The 17,275-nt window shown below is 56.9% G+C and overlaps 2 protein-coding genes across 3 annotated transcripts; both read left to right on the forward strand.

Moving 5' to 3' along the window:
• The first annotated feature begins 47 nt into the window (after positions 1–47).
• LOC113601956 (protein shisa-like-1) lies at positions 48–2,557 on the forward strand. Its single transcript, XM_053223533.1, has 5 exons — positions 48–797; positions 905–1,026; positions 1,306–1,472; positions 1,677–1,887; positions 2,380–2,557. Exons 3-5 carry the CDS (start codon positions 1,370–1,372, stop codon positions 2,555–2,557), a joined length of 492 nt encoding a protein of 163 aa, XP_053079508.1. The 5' UTR covers positions 48–797; positions 905–1,026; positions 1,306–1,369.
• Positions 2,558–2,636: 79 nt separating this feature from the next.
• Positions 2,637–16,807, forward strand: UNC45A (unc-45 myosin chaperone A). 2 transcript variants are annotated; one of them, XM_027068115.2, is made up of 20 exons: positions 2,637–2,760; positions 2,987–3,148; positions 3,382–3,418; positions 3,721–3,896; positions 6,458–6,550; positions 7,010–7,177; positions 8,409–8,577; positions 8,865–9,035; positions 10,300–10,471; positions 11,065–11,365; positions 12,153–12,247; positions 12,478–12,619; positions 13,001–13,141; positions 13,344–13,471; positions 13,658–13,724; positions 14,138–14,251; positions 14,469–14,584; positions 15,433–15,550; positions 15,657–15,812; positions 15,965–16,807. In XM_027068115.2, exons 1-20 carry the CDS (start codon positions 2,755–2,757, stop codon positions 16,220–16,222), a joined length of 2,790 nt encoding a protein of 929 aa, XP_026923916.1. In that variant the 5' UTR covers positions 2,637–2,754; the 3' UTR covers positions 16,223–16,807. The 2 variants fall into 2 exon arrangements, with proteins under 2 accessions (XP_026923916.1, XP_026923915.1); XM_027068114.2 differs by having other exon boundaries at positions 2,664–2,805.
• Positions 16,808–17,275: the final 468 nt, after the last annotated feature.

Here is a 17,275-nt window from a genome sequence, read left to right on the forward strand (position 1 = left end):
TGCAGCTGATACCCTGGCGGAGAGAATAAGGGAGTTTGGGAGCTGCCCTCAGCATCGCAGCCCCTGGCGCAGGCGCTCTCCGGAAGGTGCAGGAAGAACATGGCGGGGCTCCCTGGGAGGCCACAGTCTCGGGGAAGGAGGAAGACAAACAAGAAATAAGACAGTGTCCTCACAGTGTGCCACATCCAGGGCTGGAAGACATAGGGGTCTATGGTACCTTGGAGGAAGGGCGTTCACCTAGCCTCTGGGGTCAAAGACAGCCTCTCCCAGGAGGATCCTCTCCTCCCATGAAAAGATAACCTTCAATCTGTCAATGCTCTGAAAATTCTCAAAGTGGTCCAAAAGTGGTTTTCCCTGCAGGGATGGGACTGGTTGCTATGGGCATGGGAGCCTCACCTTTGGGCCTGATCTTCTGGAAATTGGAGCCTACACTAGAAGCCCGCCCAGTAGACTCACAGGCGGCAGTGATGTTTCTGCAAGAACTGTCTTCTTTGTTCTCAGGTGCCTGGACAAAATGTTTGCATTTCTTTCTTGTGCCATAAGTGTTCCTGCTTCAGTCCCCAGGCACCTGCTGTGGGCCCCTCGGGTGATAACTGTTGTCTTGCTGTTCTGGGAGCGTGGCATTGTCAGGCCTCAGTAGGCCCTAGGATAACACTTAACACTGCTGGCTGGTGGCCATCAGCCTCCTAGAGAAATCCCCTGTCACAGCAGATGGGATCTATGAGGTTTAAGGGGCAAGAGAGACCCGGAGACCCTGGAAGAGCTTCTCCTGTGCACTGGGACTGGCTAGTTGTGAGGTACAGTTTTCCAATCAGACTGGTAGCTTTTGTGCCTTTGGCTGGTAGCTGGGGCAGATGAGGGCTCAAGGGAAAAGTTAATGGAAGGACTTGCCCTTGTTTTTCAGCTAGTCTTGGTGGTTGTCATGATGCAGAAGTTAGGGAGGAAAGCTCCAGAGCTGTCACTGAGGTCCCTGGGGCCTGAAATGGAACGATCAGAATTCCCAAGGCTTCCACAACAGCCTGGGAGGTGAGAGTGCGTAGACAGAAACGCTTGTCTGTTCGTCAGGCTCATGGCTCAGCTTCTCTCTCATGCTTGCTTCTGCCTTCTGGTCTTCTGAGGCTTTCCCCCTTCAGCTCGGAAAACCTTAGGCAGCTTGGAGACACAGTCCCCATGTTTTCCATCAGAAGATAGAAACTCAGTCCCTTTCATCTCTCTCTAGAGGTTGGTGACAGAGAAGCTTCAGGTTTGTATTAATGGTGCCCAGGGGCCTTGTGGTTTTGATTTTTATTTCCTTACTGTCTGCAGCCATGGCTTAGAAAGAGAGATGTCGGGGTTCCCACCGCCAGGACCGAGGTGGAGGTGACCGCGCATGGACTTTCAGAGGAGGCTGGGCCTTTTGCTCACAGCCCTCAGCGCGGGGCTACTGTTGCTTTTCAGCTGGGTGACGCTTGCTCAGCCCATCTCTCTTTCAGGTACGGCGCTCTCCTCTCCCCTCTGCGCGTGCCCCTCTTCAGATCCCTTATCATTTCAGCAGGGGACGGGCTGCTCTGGGGAGCTTGTGGGGAGAAAGGAATCTGCGCTTTTGAGAACGGTCCTTTTCACTCTCCAGAGGGGTCGAAGTGGGGTGTGGGCAGACCATTCTTGCCCGTCTCCAGCCCCCTTGCTCCTCCCTTCAGCACTGGCCCACCACCCCAACTTGTGCCAGACTAGCTGGGATGCTGATGGCCGCCACTACCCCGGTTTTTTCTGTCCTCGGCTGTCGGATACCCCGGAGGAAGCTTACTGCTGTCACCTGCAGGCTGCAGGGGGCTCCTGCTGCACCCGGGCTGAATTTGAGGCCTTGTACCAGGTCAACCTGTCCGCCCTTCCGCCCCCACCCCTCCTCAGGTGAGAACACCAGCCCCAGAGCCACTGGGATCCAGACAGGGTGTTCCAGCATCCGGGGCTCTGTTTTTAAATTCTGGGGCGGAAGGCTTAGTACAGACTAGTGGAGGGGCCGACTTCGAACAGAAAATCGCGTGAATGCATGATTACAAACAGTTTTGTGGAGGAAGTTCAGGAGGCTGTGTAAGCGGGCAACAGGGAGCCACTGCATGCATAGAGGGGCTGGGGCGGGGTGGGACAGGTGTCTAGACTAAGAGGATTTTGTAGTCCGAGGATTACACCCGTTATGGGTGGGGTCTTCAATCCTGAATCCGTCCATGAATGGTTTCACGGCACCTGCGAGCCCTCTGAATTTCTAGTTAGGAATTCTATATTTATCTGGGGAGAGGGGTGTCCCGAGCTTTCTCCGGACTCTAAGGGGCTCAGTAACCCAAAGGCTGCAGCAGTGAGCGCGCGGCTGGGGCCAGCACCTTGATACTCTCGCCTCTCCCACAGGGGCCGGGGTCCGCTCCTAGCGCTGGGCCTCTATACCCTGCTGCTCGTGGCCCTGATGACCGCCGACCTCGTGCACTTCTGCCGCAGTCGGGCAGGGGGTCGGCGCCCAGGCAGCCTTGGGCCTCCCTCTGGGTCCTCTGCCGCGCGCCCCCTGCGGATCTCGGCTGGAACACACTAGGCGCGCCCACGGCTATTCTGCGCCGCGGACCCGAGCCCCGCCCCCTCGCCCGGCGCGCTCTCGCGTTGGCCCCGCCCCTTCCCTGACACCCGCTCTGACGCAGGACCGGGGCGGGGCGGCCGACGTCAGATTCCGGAGCCTGATCCCACCCCGCCCCAGAGACTGCGCTTGCGCGCGCCTTGGACTCTGGCTCCGCGATGACTGTGAGTGGTCCAGGCACCCCCGAGCCCCGGCCGGCTGCCCCCGGGGTGCGTAACCGTCCCGCCCGCGCCATGGCTACTTTCCACCTGTTCTGACCGTTCCCGACCCTCCTTCTCCCCAAGTCTTGGCCCTCCATGGGATTTGCCCCTGACCCCCAGTCTCCTCTCTCCCAGCTCCCCGGCCCTGGCTGGAGCCCACCCCCAGTGTTTCCACCCATTCCCTCCACAGGCCAGCTCAGTGGAGCAGCTGCGGAAGGAGGGCAACGAGTTGTTCAAATGCGGGGACTACGAGGGCGCCCTGACGGCCTACACTCAGGCCCTGGGTCTGGGTGCGACGCCTCAGGACCAGGCAATCCTGCACCGAAACCGGGCCGCCTGCCACCTGAAGCTGGTGAGGGAGCCCACTGCCCTTCCTCTGCCCTGCCACGGCCCGGTTTCCCCGTCTCGCTGCTGCTTGGGCCCCGGTTGGGCATTCACCGTCCCAGGCCACCTACACTGGTCTGATGTCTCTTGGGCCTCCGGGTGGTGGTGAATCGAGTGGCTCTAGGGAACTACCCTGCTGCCCCGCTAGTGCTGGGAAAGGGAGATGACCAGCCTCTCAAGCCCCTGAACCTCTTCTTGCAGGAAGATTACGACAAAGCCGAAACCGAAGCATCCAAAGGTAGGGGACTGTGGGCGGTGGTGTGGAGCTGTGGGGCTTCTCCTGGGGGGCAGGGATTCTGGGACCACTGCATGTTCACATTCTCCTTTTCCTTTGGCCCCTGAAACACCTCTGCTTTCTTTCTTTCCCACTTCCTTGGGCATTTCCTTTTCTGCAGCTACCCTCACCTTTTCTGAGGCTGGATTACTGAGTCCCACATCTGTCCCCCCACCTTCCTCTGGCCCTCGAGATCTTTCCCCTACCGCTCTTGCCTGGAGATTGGTGGCCTCATGGGTGCTGACGGAGCTCCCGTTTGTACTCAGCCATTGAAAAGGACGGAGGGGATGTCAAAGCACTTTACCGGCGCAGCCAAGCCCTAGAGAAGTTGGGCCGTCTTGACCAGGCTGTCCTTGACCTGCAGAGATGTGTGAGCCTGGAGCCCAAGAACAAAGTTTTCCAGGAGGCCCTGAGAAACATCGGGGGCCAGATTCAGGAGAAGGTATGTAAATGACATGGGGTGGAGGAGAGAGAGGTGGTAGAGGGACATTGGCCAATGGATCTGGGCAAAGGGTGTAAACACAGAGAGGAGATACTGATGGCAAATGAGCTTATGGAATGAGGCTCAGTCTTGCTAGTATTTAGGGAAAAGCAAACAGAAATAACAGCAACGTGCCGTTTTTTGGTTGTCTCTTTGGCAAGCTTTTTCTTCCTAATGTTTATATATTTTTGAGAGAGAGAGAGCGCAAGCGAGCGGAGGAGGGGCAGAGAGAGAGCGAGACCCAGAATCTGAAGCAGGCTCTAGGCTCTGAGCTGTCAGCACAGAGCCCGAGGCAGGGCTCGAAGTCATGAACCGCGAGATCATGACCTGAGCTGGAGTCAGACGCTTAACCAGCTGAACCACCCGGGCGCTCGTTTGGCAAACTTTTTAAGCTTTTACACTCTGCTAGAATTAGGGAGGCAGACACTTAAGTGGTGGGCTTGCTCACCCACTGCTGGAGTTGGTATAAATTGGTACATCTCCTTAGCATATGTCTTAAAATTTTAAATGAGCATATCTGTGATTTAGTATGTTTACTTCTTGTTGCCTTCCCTAGAGAAGCCTTGCGCATGTACACAAGCAGGCGTGTGTATGTTTATTTCAGACTTGTTTGTAGTAATGAAAAATCAAATTGGAGCTTTGTCTTACCGCCGGCAATAGGGGAATGGCTAAATAAACTGGGTGCTGCCCTTACTATAGACTCCTATGCCGTCGTCACCAAGAACAGGTAGATCCACGTGTATAGAGGTGGAAAGAGGCTACTTGTTAAATGAGAAAGCAAAGTGGGCTGTAACACACACTGTATGATATCGTTTATGTTAAAACACTACCCCACATACACCCTCAAAATGATACCATGTTTTTTCTGTGGGTCCGTTTGGGTGTGTAAATATGAAGAAAAATCTTTTTAAAAATAGACGTCAGAATGATAACAGCATGACTCCTTGGTAAAGGAGTAGATTGATGTTTTGTTTGAGAGAGTGCGCTCATGCGAGTGGGGGAGGGGCAGAGGGAGTCGGGAGTGAGAATCTTAAGCAGGCTCTGTCCACGCTGAGTGTGGAGCCCAAGGTGGGGCTCGATCTCACAGCTGTGAGATCATGATCTGTGTCGAAATCGAGTCGGACCCTTAAGCGACTGAGCCAGTCAGTTCCCCCCTCCCTCCCGATGGGGTTTTTCAAAGGAGATTTTGCTTCATCCATTACCTTTATGATCTAGGAACAGACATTGTTTGTATAGTACATATGTTTAAAAGTTACCTTAGGAGAAAAAATATCTGAAGACCATCTTGAACAATGTCCAAGCTTGAATTAATCAGATAACGTGATGTTACAGTGCTGGCACAGTGAAAGCAGGAAATACCATGGCAGTCACCTTACTGAAAGCTTGAGACCCGGGAAGGCACATCGTTATGTCTCCATGCCAGCTCTGTGTGGTCAGCAGGAGCTGCCTAGGGCCCTGTGTTGAGAAGGATTAGGAAGCAGATGGCCCGGGGCTAGCAGAATGTGCCATGACAGATTTGTCCATCTGCCCTGAATGCAAAGGGGGAAGCCGGGAGTGGTGCATGGGCTAGGTATGTGCCCCTGTCCGTAACTCTGGGTGGGGGGAGGGCCTAGGATGGTCTTAATCAGATTATTTTATTATTTCATTTATTATTTTTGAGACAGTGAGCAGGGAAGGAGCAGAAAGAGAGAGGGAGACAGAGGATCTGAAGCGGGCTCTGCACTGACAGCAGAGAGCCTGATGCGGGACTCGAACTCACGAACCTTGAGATCATGACCTGGGCTGAAGCCCGATGCTTAACTGCCTGAGCCATTCAGGTGCCCCGATTTCTGACAAGTTTTTTAAATAATCTGATTGAGGGGCACCTGGGTGGCTCAGTCGATTAAACGTCGGGCTTCAGCCCAGGTCATGATCTCACGGTTGGTGAGTTTGAGCCCCGCATCGGGCTCTCTGCTGTCAGCGCAGAGCCCGCTTCAGATCCTCTGTCTCCCTCTCTCTCTGCCCCTCACCTGCACCCTCTTTCTCTCAAAAATAAATAAACATGAAAAAAAAAAAAAAAAGAAAGAAGATGTCAGAGGAGAGTTCTGGAGCCACAGGGAGCATTAGCAACTACCTCCTGATCTCCTGGCTCCCTTGCAGCAGGCGTCAATGCCGAGTTCTCTGTCGTGGGCAGAGCACCCATGCTGCCACAGCACAGAGGGTAGCAGTGGGAATGGATTGCCTCATGGCCAACAGGATGCCCGCCCTTCTGAATGGCACTGCCTTCAGCATTGGCGCCACCTGTCCTGCCCAAGCGGGAAGCCGCTCAGAGAGGAAAACAGCCTCGGGAAGTTTGGGTGAAGCTGCCAGGCGAGTCTCTTCCTGCCCAAGGTAGCTTGGTGCCCGCCCTAAACCCAAATGTCCTAGCTGTGCCTCCCGGAGACCGGAGCCAGGCCGTGGGAGGAGCCGAAGAGAACAAATAGGGAATGTGATGTCTCTGGCTAAAAGAGTGATTTCTTCCATGCCTTGTTGGTTTGTCGTAGGTGCGGTACATGTCCTCGACGGACGCCAAAGTGGAACAGATGTTTCAGATACTCTTGGACCCCCAAGAGAAAGGCACCGAGAAAAAGCAGAAGGTATATCCATGTCTGGACTGAGTGAGTGGGGGCTGAACTCCCACTGGAGCTGCCCCTCCCTGGGTGCCGATGTTGGCCCAGAAGCTGCTGCTGTGCTCCCGAGCAGCCGAGCTCCCAGAGCCTGAGCGACAGCTTACAGGGCCTGGGGCCTGAGTGTGAGCCACGGAGAGGGAACCTGTGTTCACTGAGCGCCTTGTTGCCAGGGGCTAGGGCCGTGGAGGTGACTGAGGCGGGCTCTGCCAGGGACTCTGGATTCCGTTTACTCTAACCATCAATCCCGAGAGCAAGCTCTCCCTTCTACTTACAGAGGAGGAAACTGCAGTTCAGAGAGGTTCAGTGTATGGCCAAGGTCACTCAGGTGCTGAGTGGAAGCAGTGAGGTCCAGAGCTCAGGGTCTCTGCTTGCCCTGGCCTGTGCTGCATGTAGTGTCCGCATTGTGGCGCACTTCCTTTGACACAGGCTTCCCAGAACCTGGTGGTGCTGGCCCGGGAGGATGCCGGGGCTGAGAAGATCTTCCGGAGCAATGGGGTTCAGCTCTTACAACAGCTGCTGGACACGGGTGAGGCCGACCTCATGCTGGCGGCTCTGCGCACGCTGGTCGGCATTTGCTCCGAGCACCAGTCTCGGGTAGGTGGGCGGAGGGGCGGGGTTGCTACCTCAGTCAGTCTGTCTGTCCCTCCCTCCACCCACCCAGCCACCCACCCCTCATCGTATTCCCAGAAGAACTGAAGGCAGAGTTCAAGGAGACCTGTAACAAGAGAGGAAAAATTAAAATAGCTCGAAAAAGCCCAATGTGATTTGGGATGAGCTGGGGCCTGAAAAGAGCAAAAGCAGCCCACCGGTACCCCAAGCCCTTGCTTTTGGTGGGCTTAAAGTGTGCGGCGGGCTCAGAGATGCCTGGCCCCAGACTCACGCACCGTCCACACAGTGAGAGAAGCTTGGTACCAGGAGAAGGGTCCCTGTCCTTCCCTAACCATCAAACTGGCATTTCCCCTGCGGGGCATCCTCCAGCGAATGATGTGGTCGGTGATGTTACCCACAGCATCTGGACCATCGAGACAGTGACCACATATGCGGGGCTTGACCCTGAACGGATTCTCAGCATAGATGGGGCACATCCAGTACAGACAATTTCACAAGAACAGTCCTACCCCGATGAAGTCTGCGCCCTCGCTCTTGCCTGAGCAGGCTGGACCCAGGGGACAGGGACTCGAGCCTTGGTTCCTTCCAGAGGCACCCGTGATTCCTAGATCAGGGATGGAGCTGTGGGACATTCTGTGAAAGATGTTTGGGCCAAGCTCAGGTTGTATTTCTGGGTCTCCCCAGACTAAGAATGGTGAAACCATGCGAATTGCATCTACCTCCTTCTGCCTTCCTGCCTGTGCCAGTGTGAATATCCAGCTTAGAAATGGGGTAGAGAGACCTTGCAGTCTCTTCCATGCATGTCCACATGCCCAGAGTGTAGACAGAGCCTCACACTTGGCATTGGAAAGGAACTAGGTGTCCCTGGAGCTGAGTCCCGGAGCTTGTCCAGACTTCTGTGACTCCTTGCTAGGGAAACACGAACCAAAGCAGCTGTTTTTGGGGCCACGGTGTTCCTTGTCTCCTCTCACTGGAGCCGAGGAGAGGAGAGGTAGTGGTGGATGCCTCTGGAATGCTTTCTTTAGGAAGCCTTTCCAGCAGAATAATCCTGGCATTACCCCTGGTCACACCCTCAGGCCCACTTTGATTCCACTTGGAGCTGGTCCTTCCACCCGGATGTTTTCTCTCCCTCTGGCCACACTCACAACTCACACTTAGGGGTCTCTGTAGCTGCCCTTCACCAACTGGAGGCTCTGTCCCTCTCTGTCCCACACAGACAGTGGCAACCCTGAGCGTGCTGGGAACTCGGCGGGTAGTCTCCATCCTGGGCGTGGAAAACCAGGCCGTGTCCCTGGCTGCCTGCCACCTGCTGCAGGTTATATTTGATGCCCTCAAGGAAGGCGTCAAGAAAGGCTTCAGAGGCAAAGAAGGCGCCATCATTGTGGGTGAGTACACTCAGGTCCGCGGTCCTTTGGGTGTTGCGATCGTGGAGGGGAAGGGGCTCAGCCAAACAAACCAGCTCTTTGCAGCTGCAGGTTGTTGAGGAATGTGGCTTGGGGACAGTATTTGACTCTAGGTTCTAAGCCAGGGTACCTGCAGGGAAGGCTGGAGCCCAGGCCAGAGCCCAGGATGCAGGTCTCCCTTTTCTGTGTCTCCCTGGCCTACAGGGGAAGTTCAGGGGCCAGACAGGGCTGGGCCACTGTGGAGCCCACGAATGTCTTTTCATTGCCAGATCCTGCCCGGGAGCTGAAGATCCTTATCAGTAACCTCTTGGAACTACTGACTGAGGTGGGGGTCTCTGGTCAAGGTCGGGACAACGCTCTGACCCTCCTGATTAAAACAGTGCCCCGGAAGTCTCTTAAGGACCCCAACAACAGCCTCACCCTCTGGGTCATTGACCAAGGTTGGTGATCAGTTTTAAAGAAGGACAAGGTTACTGAGCGTATGTGTTACATCTTGCTTGGGTGACTGGGCCGAGTTATCCCCAGTGGGGACTGTTCCCTGCCATATGTCTGCACTGAAGTGCACCCTGTGGCTGCATCGTATCCTTAGAGAACTCAGAGTTAGACCCTTCAGCCGTGAGCATGTGCACATGCTTGTACATCGAGCAGGTGTTGCACGCAGGTTAAGGGGGAGGCTGGACCAGCTTTCTGTGTTTGAAGTTTTTTCAGTGAGTGTAAATTACTTCTATACTCAGAGAAAAAATGCTTAGAAGTTTACTATATAAATTCATACTTCTCAGAGAAAATGCTTAGAAGTTTACTATATAAATTCATACTTCTCATTCATACTTTTACTATATAAATTCATACTTCTATACTCAGAGAAAAAATGCTTAGAAGTTTACTATATAAATTCATACTTCTCATACTTCTCAGGGTGCCTGGCTGTCTCAGTCGGTGGAACACACCAACTCTTGATCTTGGGGTCATGAGTTTGAGCCTTGCATTGGGCAGAGAGAGTACTTTAAAAGAGTATTACATACGTATATACATACACGCATATGTTCATTAACTAATTCGTAAAACGTAAGTGAGGAAGGTTTGGCAAAGTCCCTGCATGAATACATTTATCGGGGGCTCATCCTTCAGTGTCCCAGTCATGGTGTGAGCCATGGGTGTTATTTTCCCCTTCAGTTTTACAGACCAGGAGCCTCAGAGTCCCCAGAACATTTGGCCCCATGGGTAGGGCCACCATGCAGTCCTCACTTCTTTAGTTTTATTTATTTATTTTTTAATGTTTCTTTTTGAGAGAGGGAAAGGAGAGACAGGGCATGAGTGGGGGAGGGCAGAGAGAAAGGGAGACACAGAATCCAAAGCAGGCTCCAGGTTCTGAGCTGTCAGCACAGAGCCTGATGCGGGACTCGAACTCACGAACCTGAGAGATCATGCCCTGAGCTGAAGTCAGATGTGTAACTGACTGAGCCACCCAGGTGCCCCCATGCGGTCCTCACTTCTGAGTTCCTTCCCCGACCCCAGAGCCGCCTCCATAGGCAGTGGTGGTTAGCTGGCCATGCTCTCTGAGCCTGCTTTGCGTGTGGCTGTCCACGCCCTATGCCCTTGTCCCTGAGAGGTCCCTCTTCTCCGCGCCTCTCCCAGGGAGCATCCTCCCTTTGCCGCTAGGGGTTGGAACTAGCATTCTGCTGCCTAAATAGTGTGTCTTTTCAGGCCTGAAAAAGATTCTGGAGGTGGGGGGCTCTGTGCAGGACCCTCCTGGGGAACTCATGGTGACGGCAAACAGCCGCATGAGCGCCTCCGTCCTCCTCAGCAAGCTTTTCGATGACCTGAAGTGTGATGCTGAGAGGGAGAATTTCCACCGACTCTGCGAAAACTACATCAAGTAAGGGAATTGGCCCCTTGTCTCATTGCCGGGGGCTCCGACAGGAGTCCTGACCCCTCAGGGAAGGGTGGCAGGGAAAGGTTTTCAGCAGGGAGAGCAGCCTGGGGGAGGCCTAGCCGGGGACAGGGACACTTCTTTTCCCAAAGTGGCCTCCCCGGGGACGTTCTGTGGTCCGTTCTACGATGCAGCAATGTCCTCGAGCACTCCCTGTGCTTCCTGAGCACTTGCTGTGTTCCCACACGGCGGTGCAGCGTGATAGTCGTCCTACCCTTAAGGAGGCGACAGGTGGGGCTGAAGACACATCGTAAACTAAGCAGAACAATTTCAGGTCTTGATGAGTACAGGAAAGGCAATGGACGGTGGTGTGAGCGAGAGTAACCTATGTCAGGCATATAATCAGGGGAGGCCTGAAAGCCCAGAGAGAGAAAATGGGCAGCTGGCCTCCTGGGGAACGTCCTAGTCTTCCCATTGGTGGCTTTTCTTGCTGTTCCCGCCCAAGTAGTGCAGATGCCTGGCCGGTGGACGGGAAGGGGGGGAAGGAGGGTCCCGTTATGTCAGCTTTGGTGTGACAGCTGTCACCCTGTGCCCCTCAGGAGCTGGTTTGAGGGCCAAGGGCTGGCCGGGAAGCTGCGGGCCATCCAGACGGTGTCCTGCCTCCTGCAGGGCCCATGCGAAGCCGGCAACCGGGCCCTGGAGCTGAGTGGCGTCATGGAGAGCGTGATCGCTCTGTGTGCCTCTGAGCAGGAGGAAGAGCAGCTGGTAGCCGTGGAGGCCCTCATCCACGCGGCCGGCAAGGCCAAGCGGGCCTCGTTCATCACTGCCAACGGCGTCTCGCTGCTGAAGGACCTGTATAAGCGCAGCGAGAAGGACAGCATCCGGATCCGGGCGCTGGTGGTGAGACGTGCCGGCCTGGGCTGGGCACACGGGTGGGTGGGCAGGCGGGGGTATTGGGTGGCCCGTATCTCAGGGGGCGGCTCCGGCACCTGCTGGTGAAAATATGGGATGTGCGGGGCCTCGTCGAGGCCGGAGACATGAGCCCTGGCTCCTTCTACCACGCGGCTCATGGGCTCATGGTCCCGTCGGGGAGATGAGCCTCGTCCTGAGAGGACTCATGCCGCCCCCTGGAGGTGGTAGGAGAAGCTCCAGGAGGAGATGGTGGAGGAGGAAGAGGACCGCCGGGCCAGGCTAGTCAGAGGGGCCATGCGGAAAGGCGGGGCCTGCAGGCGGCCCCAGGTGCTGGTGGCTTGAGCACTGGATGGCCTCCATGCAGCTTGGGAAAGCCAGTCCTCCTCCTTGGGGAGGCCTGAAAACCCAGAGAGAGAAAATGAGCTTAGTCTCGGACTTCTCCATCCCGGGAGGATGTTGCCTTGGCCGAGGCACCTGTCTTCTCGCCACACGTGTCATAGCTCCACCTGCAAAGAGCTCTTTGTCTGACACGGAAATGAACAGAGCAAGTCCAGGGGTAGATCTGGAGGGGCTGGGATCCAGGCCTGCGCAGGGGACGATACGCCAGTCTCTCCAGATGCGTGCCACGTGGCCACCCCCGTAGCTGATTTGCTGCCGGTGCTGCAGGTGGTAGCCTGGGGTGGATGTGCGTGGCCTCCAGAGGGCCGGGCTCAGAGGAGCCCAGCTCTGCCTCCATCCCCGGAGACCGACAGCTGGTTCTCGCCGCCTCCTCCAGGGGCTGTGCAAGCTCGGCTCGGCTGGAGGGACGGACTTCAGCATGAAGCAGTTTGCCGAAGGCTCTACTCTCAAACTCGCCAAGCAGTGTCGGAAGTGAGTTATTTGGTGTTGCCATGGCTCCCCACCTTCGAGAGAAAGGTCTGGGTGGAGGGTGGGACCTCCTCATGACCCTGCTCTCCTCCAGGCAGACCCTCCTGGATCCTGCCACGTGAACTGCTTCGTGCGTGGAGGGGGTGCACAAGCCTGTGGCTTTGCCTGCTCGGTCTTGGCGGCCCCTTCCCCCAGCCCTTCTGATGGTCATCCGCCGCCCCACATGTCCCTAGGTGGCTGTGCAATGACCAGATCGATGCAGGCACCCGGCGCTGGGCAGTGGAGGGCCTGGCCTACCTCACCTTCGACGCCGATGTGAAGGAAGAGTTTGTGGAAGATGAGGCCGCCCTGAAGGCTCTGTTCCAGCTCAGCAGGGTAGCTCGTGGCTTCCTGTAGTCCTCTAGGAACAGCGTCTAGGATTAGAACTTACCGAGCTCTTTTGGCAGGCCTCGGCCAAAGGCTCTTGTGGCCTCGGATGGGTGGGGAGGGCTGGCAGCCCGCGTGGGTGCTCCGTGGCGTAGACCTGCTGGGCTGCACCCGCAGCGTCAGACAGGATGGATGGTCTCTTTGGAGGAGTTGGGGGGGTCGGGTGTGTGAGCTCCCAAAGTCTGGGGCCAGCTTGGGCCTGGGAGGTTCCCACGTTCATCCCAGTGCCCGAGCGGTCCTGCTGGGGGTAGAGTCGGTGACCTGGGCAGCATTTGTCCCATGCTCCTTTGCCCCGGGATGGCCGGCTGACCGCCCCTCTGCTGCCGGCAGTCCGAGGAGAGGTCGGTGCTCTTTGCGGTGGCCTCGGCACTGGTGAACTGCACCAATAGCTACGACTATGAGGAGCCGGACCCCAAGATGGTGGAGCTGGCCAAGTACGCCAAGCAGCATGTTCCGGAGCAGCACCCCAAGGTGAGGGAGCCTGAGAGGCTTTGGGGGCCTCTGTGCCTTTGGGACCAGTTGACCTGGGGTATCCACAGCAGCTTAAACTTCCGTGTGAGCAAGTTTCTTTCCCTTTGTACTCCCGTTCATCAGTTTGTGCTGTACGGAGGGTCCCCCTTTTCCTGTCCAGCCAGCCAAGGCTCTTTTGCTAATAAGCTGCCTCCCCACCCAGGACAAAGCAGGTTTCGTGCGGGCTCGGGTGAAGAAGCTGCTGGCGGCGGGCGTGGTGTCGGCCATGACGTGCATGGTGAAAACCGAGAGCCCTGTGCTGACCAATTCCTGCCGAGAGCTGCTCTCCAGGTGAGGCCACCTCGGCGCAGCCAGAAGCCTCGAGACGGTCCGTGTAACTGCAGAGGAGTAGGTCCCCGGGGTTGCGGGCCTCTGGGAGTGAGGGGCCACCGTGTAGCTTCCTGCTTTCGCTGAGTCCAGACGGTGCGGTGTGAGCCAGAGCCCCGGCCCCCGCCCACCTTCACCCTCTCCCCGCAGGGTCTTCCTGGCTTTGGTGGATGATGTAGAAGACCGCGGCACTGTAGTTGCTCAGGGAGGGGGCAAGGTAAGCTTGCACGCTCCTTCCTGGTGGTCTGTAAAACGTGAGTCAGCGGCCGCCACACTGGAGACGAGGCCGGAAGGCATTACGAATGACCGGCAGGAACATCTTCCTGCCGAGTGAGTGATGCCGACGAGGGCAGGTTTGTGCCGATTCAGGTCCCAAGTTCTCCTCCTCTCCCTCATGTCACTGACCTGCATGGTCTGGGGCCCAGCACAAGCCGTGGCTGGCCCTTAATAGGTGTTTCCTGAAGTGTTTGGGCAGCTTAAGGGGATGCCTGGGAGACATGAAGAGATCTGAGCAATGTGGTCAAGCCCGGGGGAGGAGAGAGGCGAGCACCCGGTCAGGGCTCAGGGCCTGGTGGTTTGGGCCTGACCTGCTAGGACACATCTCGGACACTCATGGGCTTGTCCCCACAGGCTCTGCTCCCACTGGCCCTGGAAGGCACTGATGTGGGGCAGACAAAGGCTGCCCAGGCTCTTGCCAAGCTCACCATCACCTCCAACCCAGAGATGACTTTTCCTGGAGAGCGCGTATGTGTTCTGCTGCCCCAGCCCTGGCCTCTCCTCCACCTCTCACTGGGTCCTGGTGGCCTCTGACCTGGGCTGTGGCTCCTCCTTGGGACTGACAGGACGTGGCAGCTTTGCTGAGCCCTGGTGTGGGGAGGGTGGCCTTCTCTCTGAGGGCGGGCTCTGCCCCTCAGGGCGGTGGGGGCAGGGCGAGTGGCCCTGACAGGTGGATGTATCACAGATCTACGAGGTGGTCCGGCCCCTCGTCTCCTTGTTGCACCTCAACTGCTCAGGCTTGCAGAACTTCGAGGCACTCATGGCTCTGACCAACCTGGCGGGGATCAGTGAGAGGCTCCGGTAAGGTCCCTCGGGACAGGGGGCCTGGGCAGGGAGGGCATTTACCCCAGGACTGCACTTGACAGCGTGAAGAGCACTCTTGGGTCATTGCTTTATTTGAGCCTCGCGGTGACCTCTGTGTATTAGTAGCTGGGGAGACAGGCCAGTTTTGACTAGGCCAGCGTTCCACGAGTGGGCAAGGCATTGGGCAGCGACAGCGCGAGCTCTAGAGTCAGACTGCCCAGGTTTATTAAATCCTGACTTCACTGGTTACCGGTGTGCAACCTCAGCCTCAAACGAGTGCTGCTCTGTGCCTCCGTTTTCCTTCTGGGAAATGGGATGGCTATAGTACCCATAGGTACTACAGGGGTAGTAGCAAGGAGAGGTAAATGAGAAAACACAGGCAAAAGCACTTAGTACACAGAACGTGGCTCCCAGCAATGTGCCCAGTCAATATGTGTCAGCTGTTACTACTAATTGTGATACTGGCCCTATTATCCACTACTCAGCCTTGGTCTCTTCTTGTGCAAAACAGTTATAATCATACCTGCACCTACACCATAGGGCCGTGGTGAGGACTAAGAAAGATAGTCCAAGTTCGGGGTCAGGGTAGGTGCTTAAATGTTAGCTGTTAGCATCACCATCACCAGCCCCCTGGTCTCCTAACTCCTACTGTAGAGCATTTTCCACGGTCCCATGCTGTCCCCCAGGCCTGCTTAAGAAGCTGGAAAGCAGTGCCATTCATACCTGGTGCAGGAGGGTCTTTGGATACCCCCTGGGAAATCCTTGACTTGGGGCTCGATTGTGTGGGGACGCTGGGGTGGGGGAGGTGGATGCGGAGGCTCACCTTTCCACCCTCGGCCCTACAGGCAGAAGATCCTGAAGGAGAAGGCCGTGCCCATGATTGAAGGCTATATGTTCGAGGAGCACGAGATGATCCGCCGGGCAGCCACAGAGTGCATGTGTAATTTGGCTATGAGCAAGGAGGTGAGGGCTGGTCCGGGTGGTCCTGACGGGCAGGCATGCAGAAGTACCTGTGTCCCGCCAGGCTTTGTCCCAGCCGACTCCGTCCCCTCCCCTCTTCTGGCTGCAGGTGCAGGACCTGTTTGAAGCCAAGGGCAACGACCGGCTGAAGCTGCTGGTGCTGTATAGCGGGGAGGACGACGAGCTGCTGCGGCGGGCAGCTGCTGGGGGCCTGGCCATGCTCACCTCCATGCGGCCCTCCCTCTGCAGCCGCATCCCCCAAGTGGTCAGTGCCTCGGTGCGGGAGGGAAGGTGGGCAGGAACTCCCTGCATGCTGGCGGTTGGTGGGGTGTGGGGGGGGGATCCCAGGGCACGCAGATGTGCTTCTGCCAGGGTTGAGCCTGTGGCTCGGTGATGGCACTGCCCTGTTTCCCGCAGACCACGCACTGGCTGGAGATCCTGCAGGCCTTGCTTCTAAGCTCCAACCAGGAGCTGCAGCACCGGGGTGCCGTGGTGGCACTGAACATGGTGGAGGCCTCGAAAGACATAGCCAGCAGCCTGATGGAGAGCGAAGTGCTGGAGATCCTGTCGGTGCTGGCTAAGGGCAAGGAAAGCCCCGTCACAAGGGCTGCCGCAGCTTGCCTGGCAAAAGCGGTGGAATACGGGCTTATCAAACCCAACCAGGATGGAGAATGAGGGGCTGCCTCATGCACACGTCACCTGTTGCAGCAGAGGAGTGAGGACATACGCAGCTTGGGCTGGTGGGGGCTGGGATGCTGCACACTGGCTTGTCTGTAGCTGCCCTTTGACCTCCTCTGCTAAGTCAGGGACCACCTTCAGTCACAGCCCTGCTCTGCCAGCACTGCCTCCAGCCTCACGCAGCAGAGCCCTTTTCCTGTACTACTGTAGAGAGCTGGGAATGGGGAAGGTGCATCCTAACCCAGCCTGTGGGTTCCCGGCATTGGGAAAGGGCGCGTCAAGCAGCCTCACCAGCTGGGAGCAACTCCCGAGCCTGCTAGCGGGACTGCCTCGACCCTCTAAGTATAGGAAGTGAAATGTGTGCCCTGTCCCGAGGCAGGGAGGGCTGGCTGTGAGCCAGGCCTGGTTGAGTCTACAGCGGAGCTACACAGCATAGCCCCCTGGACGGAGGGAATCCAATGGCTTCTCCACCCTGGAGCCTGCTGAGTTGCTTTTTAATTCTGCTCGAGGGTCAAGGGGTAAACCTAGGAAGCTAATAAAAATCTGTTCCGTCGCTTGGGAATAAATGGGTTTGGACTCCTAGATGCTGCCCCTTCAATATTTTTGTCTTTGTATTAAGACTTCCCAGTGGCCTCCACTCGGGCCTTGCTCTGGATTTGGGGTGGGTGTGTCCTCGGGGCATGCTCTTCCCTCCTGGAAAAAACCCTTAGCTGAAACAGGTGAGGGCAAGAGCTCCCTGACCTGCCGGGGCGGGCAGTCCGCGAGAAGCCTGCTTCCGTTCTGGGAGCCCAGACTGAGGCTCATTGGTTCACACAGATGAGTGACAGGTCCCGAGCCAATGGAAGGTTAAGCTCGCCGAGGCTCCCGCCTAGTACTGCTGCTTCCTGTCGGGCATCGGTTCCGCGCGTGTGGGTGAGCTGCCGCGGTCCCGGAGTGAGGGGGAATGACAGGGAGCACGTGTCTCCGCAGTGGCTCTTCGCCAGCTCTTCGACTTGGATTCTGACCCAAGTTCCGCGGCCCCGCGCGTGGCTGCGTAGGGTGGGGCCGTCC

The sequence above is a fragment of the Acinonyx jubatus genome, chromosome B3 (assembly GCF_027475565.1).
Source record: "Acinonyx jubatus isolate Ajub_Pintada_27869175 chromosome B3, VMU_Ajub_asm_v1.0, whole genome shotgun sequence".
NCBI classification, from domain to species: domain Eukaryota; kingdom Metazoa; phylum Chordata; class Mammalia; order Carnivora; family Felidae; genus Acinonyx; species Acinonyx jubatus.

Coding starts and splice junctions, on each gene's coding strand:
- LOC113601956 (XM_053223533.1), top strand. CDS start 1,370: ATGGACTTTCAGAGGAGGCTGGGCCTTTTGCTCACAGCCCTCAGCGCG. Junction 1,473..1,676: donor TCAGCCCATCTCTCTTTCAG/GTACGGCGCTCT, acceptor TCCTCCCTTCAG/CACTGGCCCACCACCCCAAC. Junction 1,888..2,379: donor CCGCCCCCACCCCTCCTCAG/GTGAGAACACCA, acceptor CCTCTCCCACAG/GGGCCGGGGTCCGCTCCTAG.
- UNC45A (XM_027068114.2), top strand. CDS start 2,755: ATGACTGTGAGTGGTCCAGGCACCCCCGAGCCCCGGCCGGCTGCCCCC. Junction 13,142..13,343: donor TTCCGGAGCAGCACCCCAAG/GTGAGGGAGCCT, acceptor CTCCCCACCCAG/GACAAAGCAGGTTTCGTGCG. Junction 15,813..15,964: donor GCAGCCGCATCCCCCAAGTG/GTCAGTGCCTCG, acceptor TGTTTCCCGCAG/ACCACGCACTGGCTGGAGAT.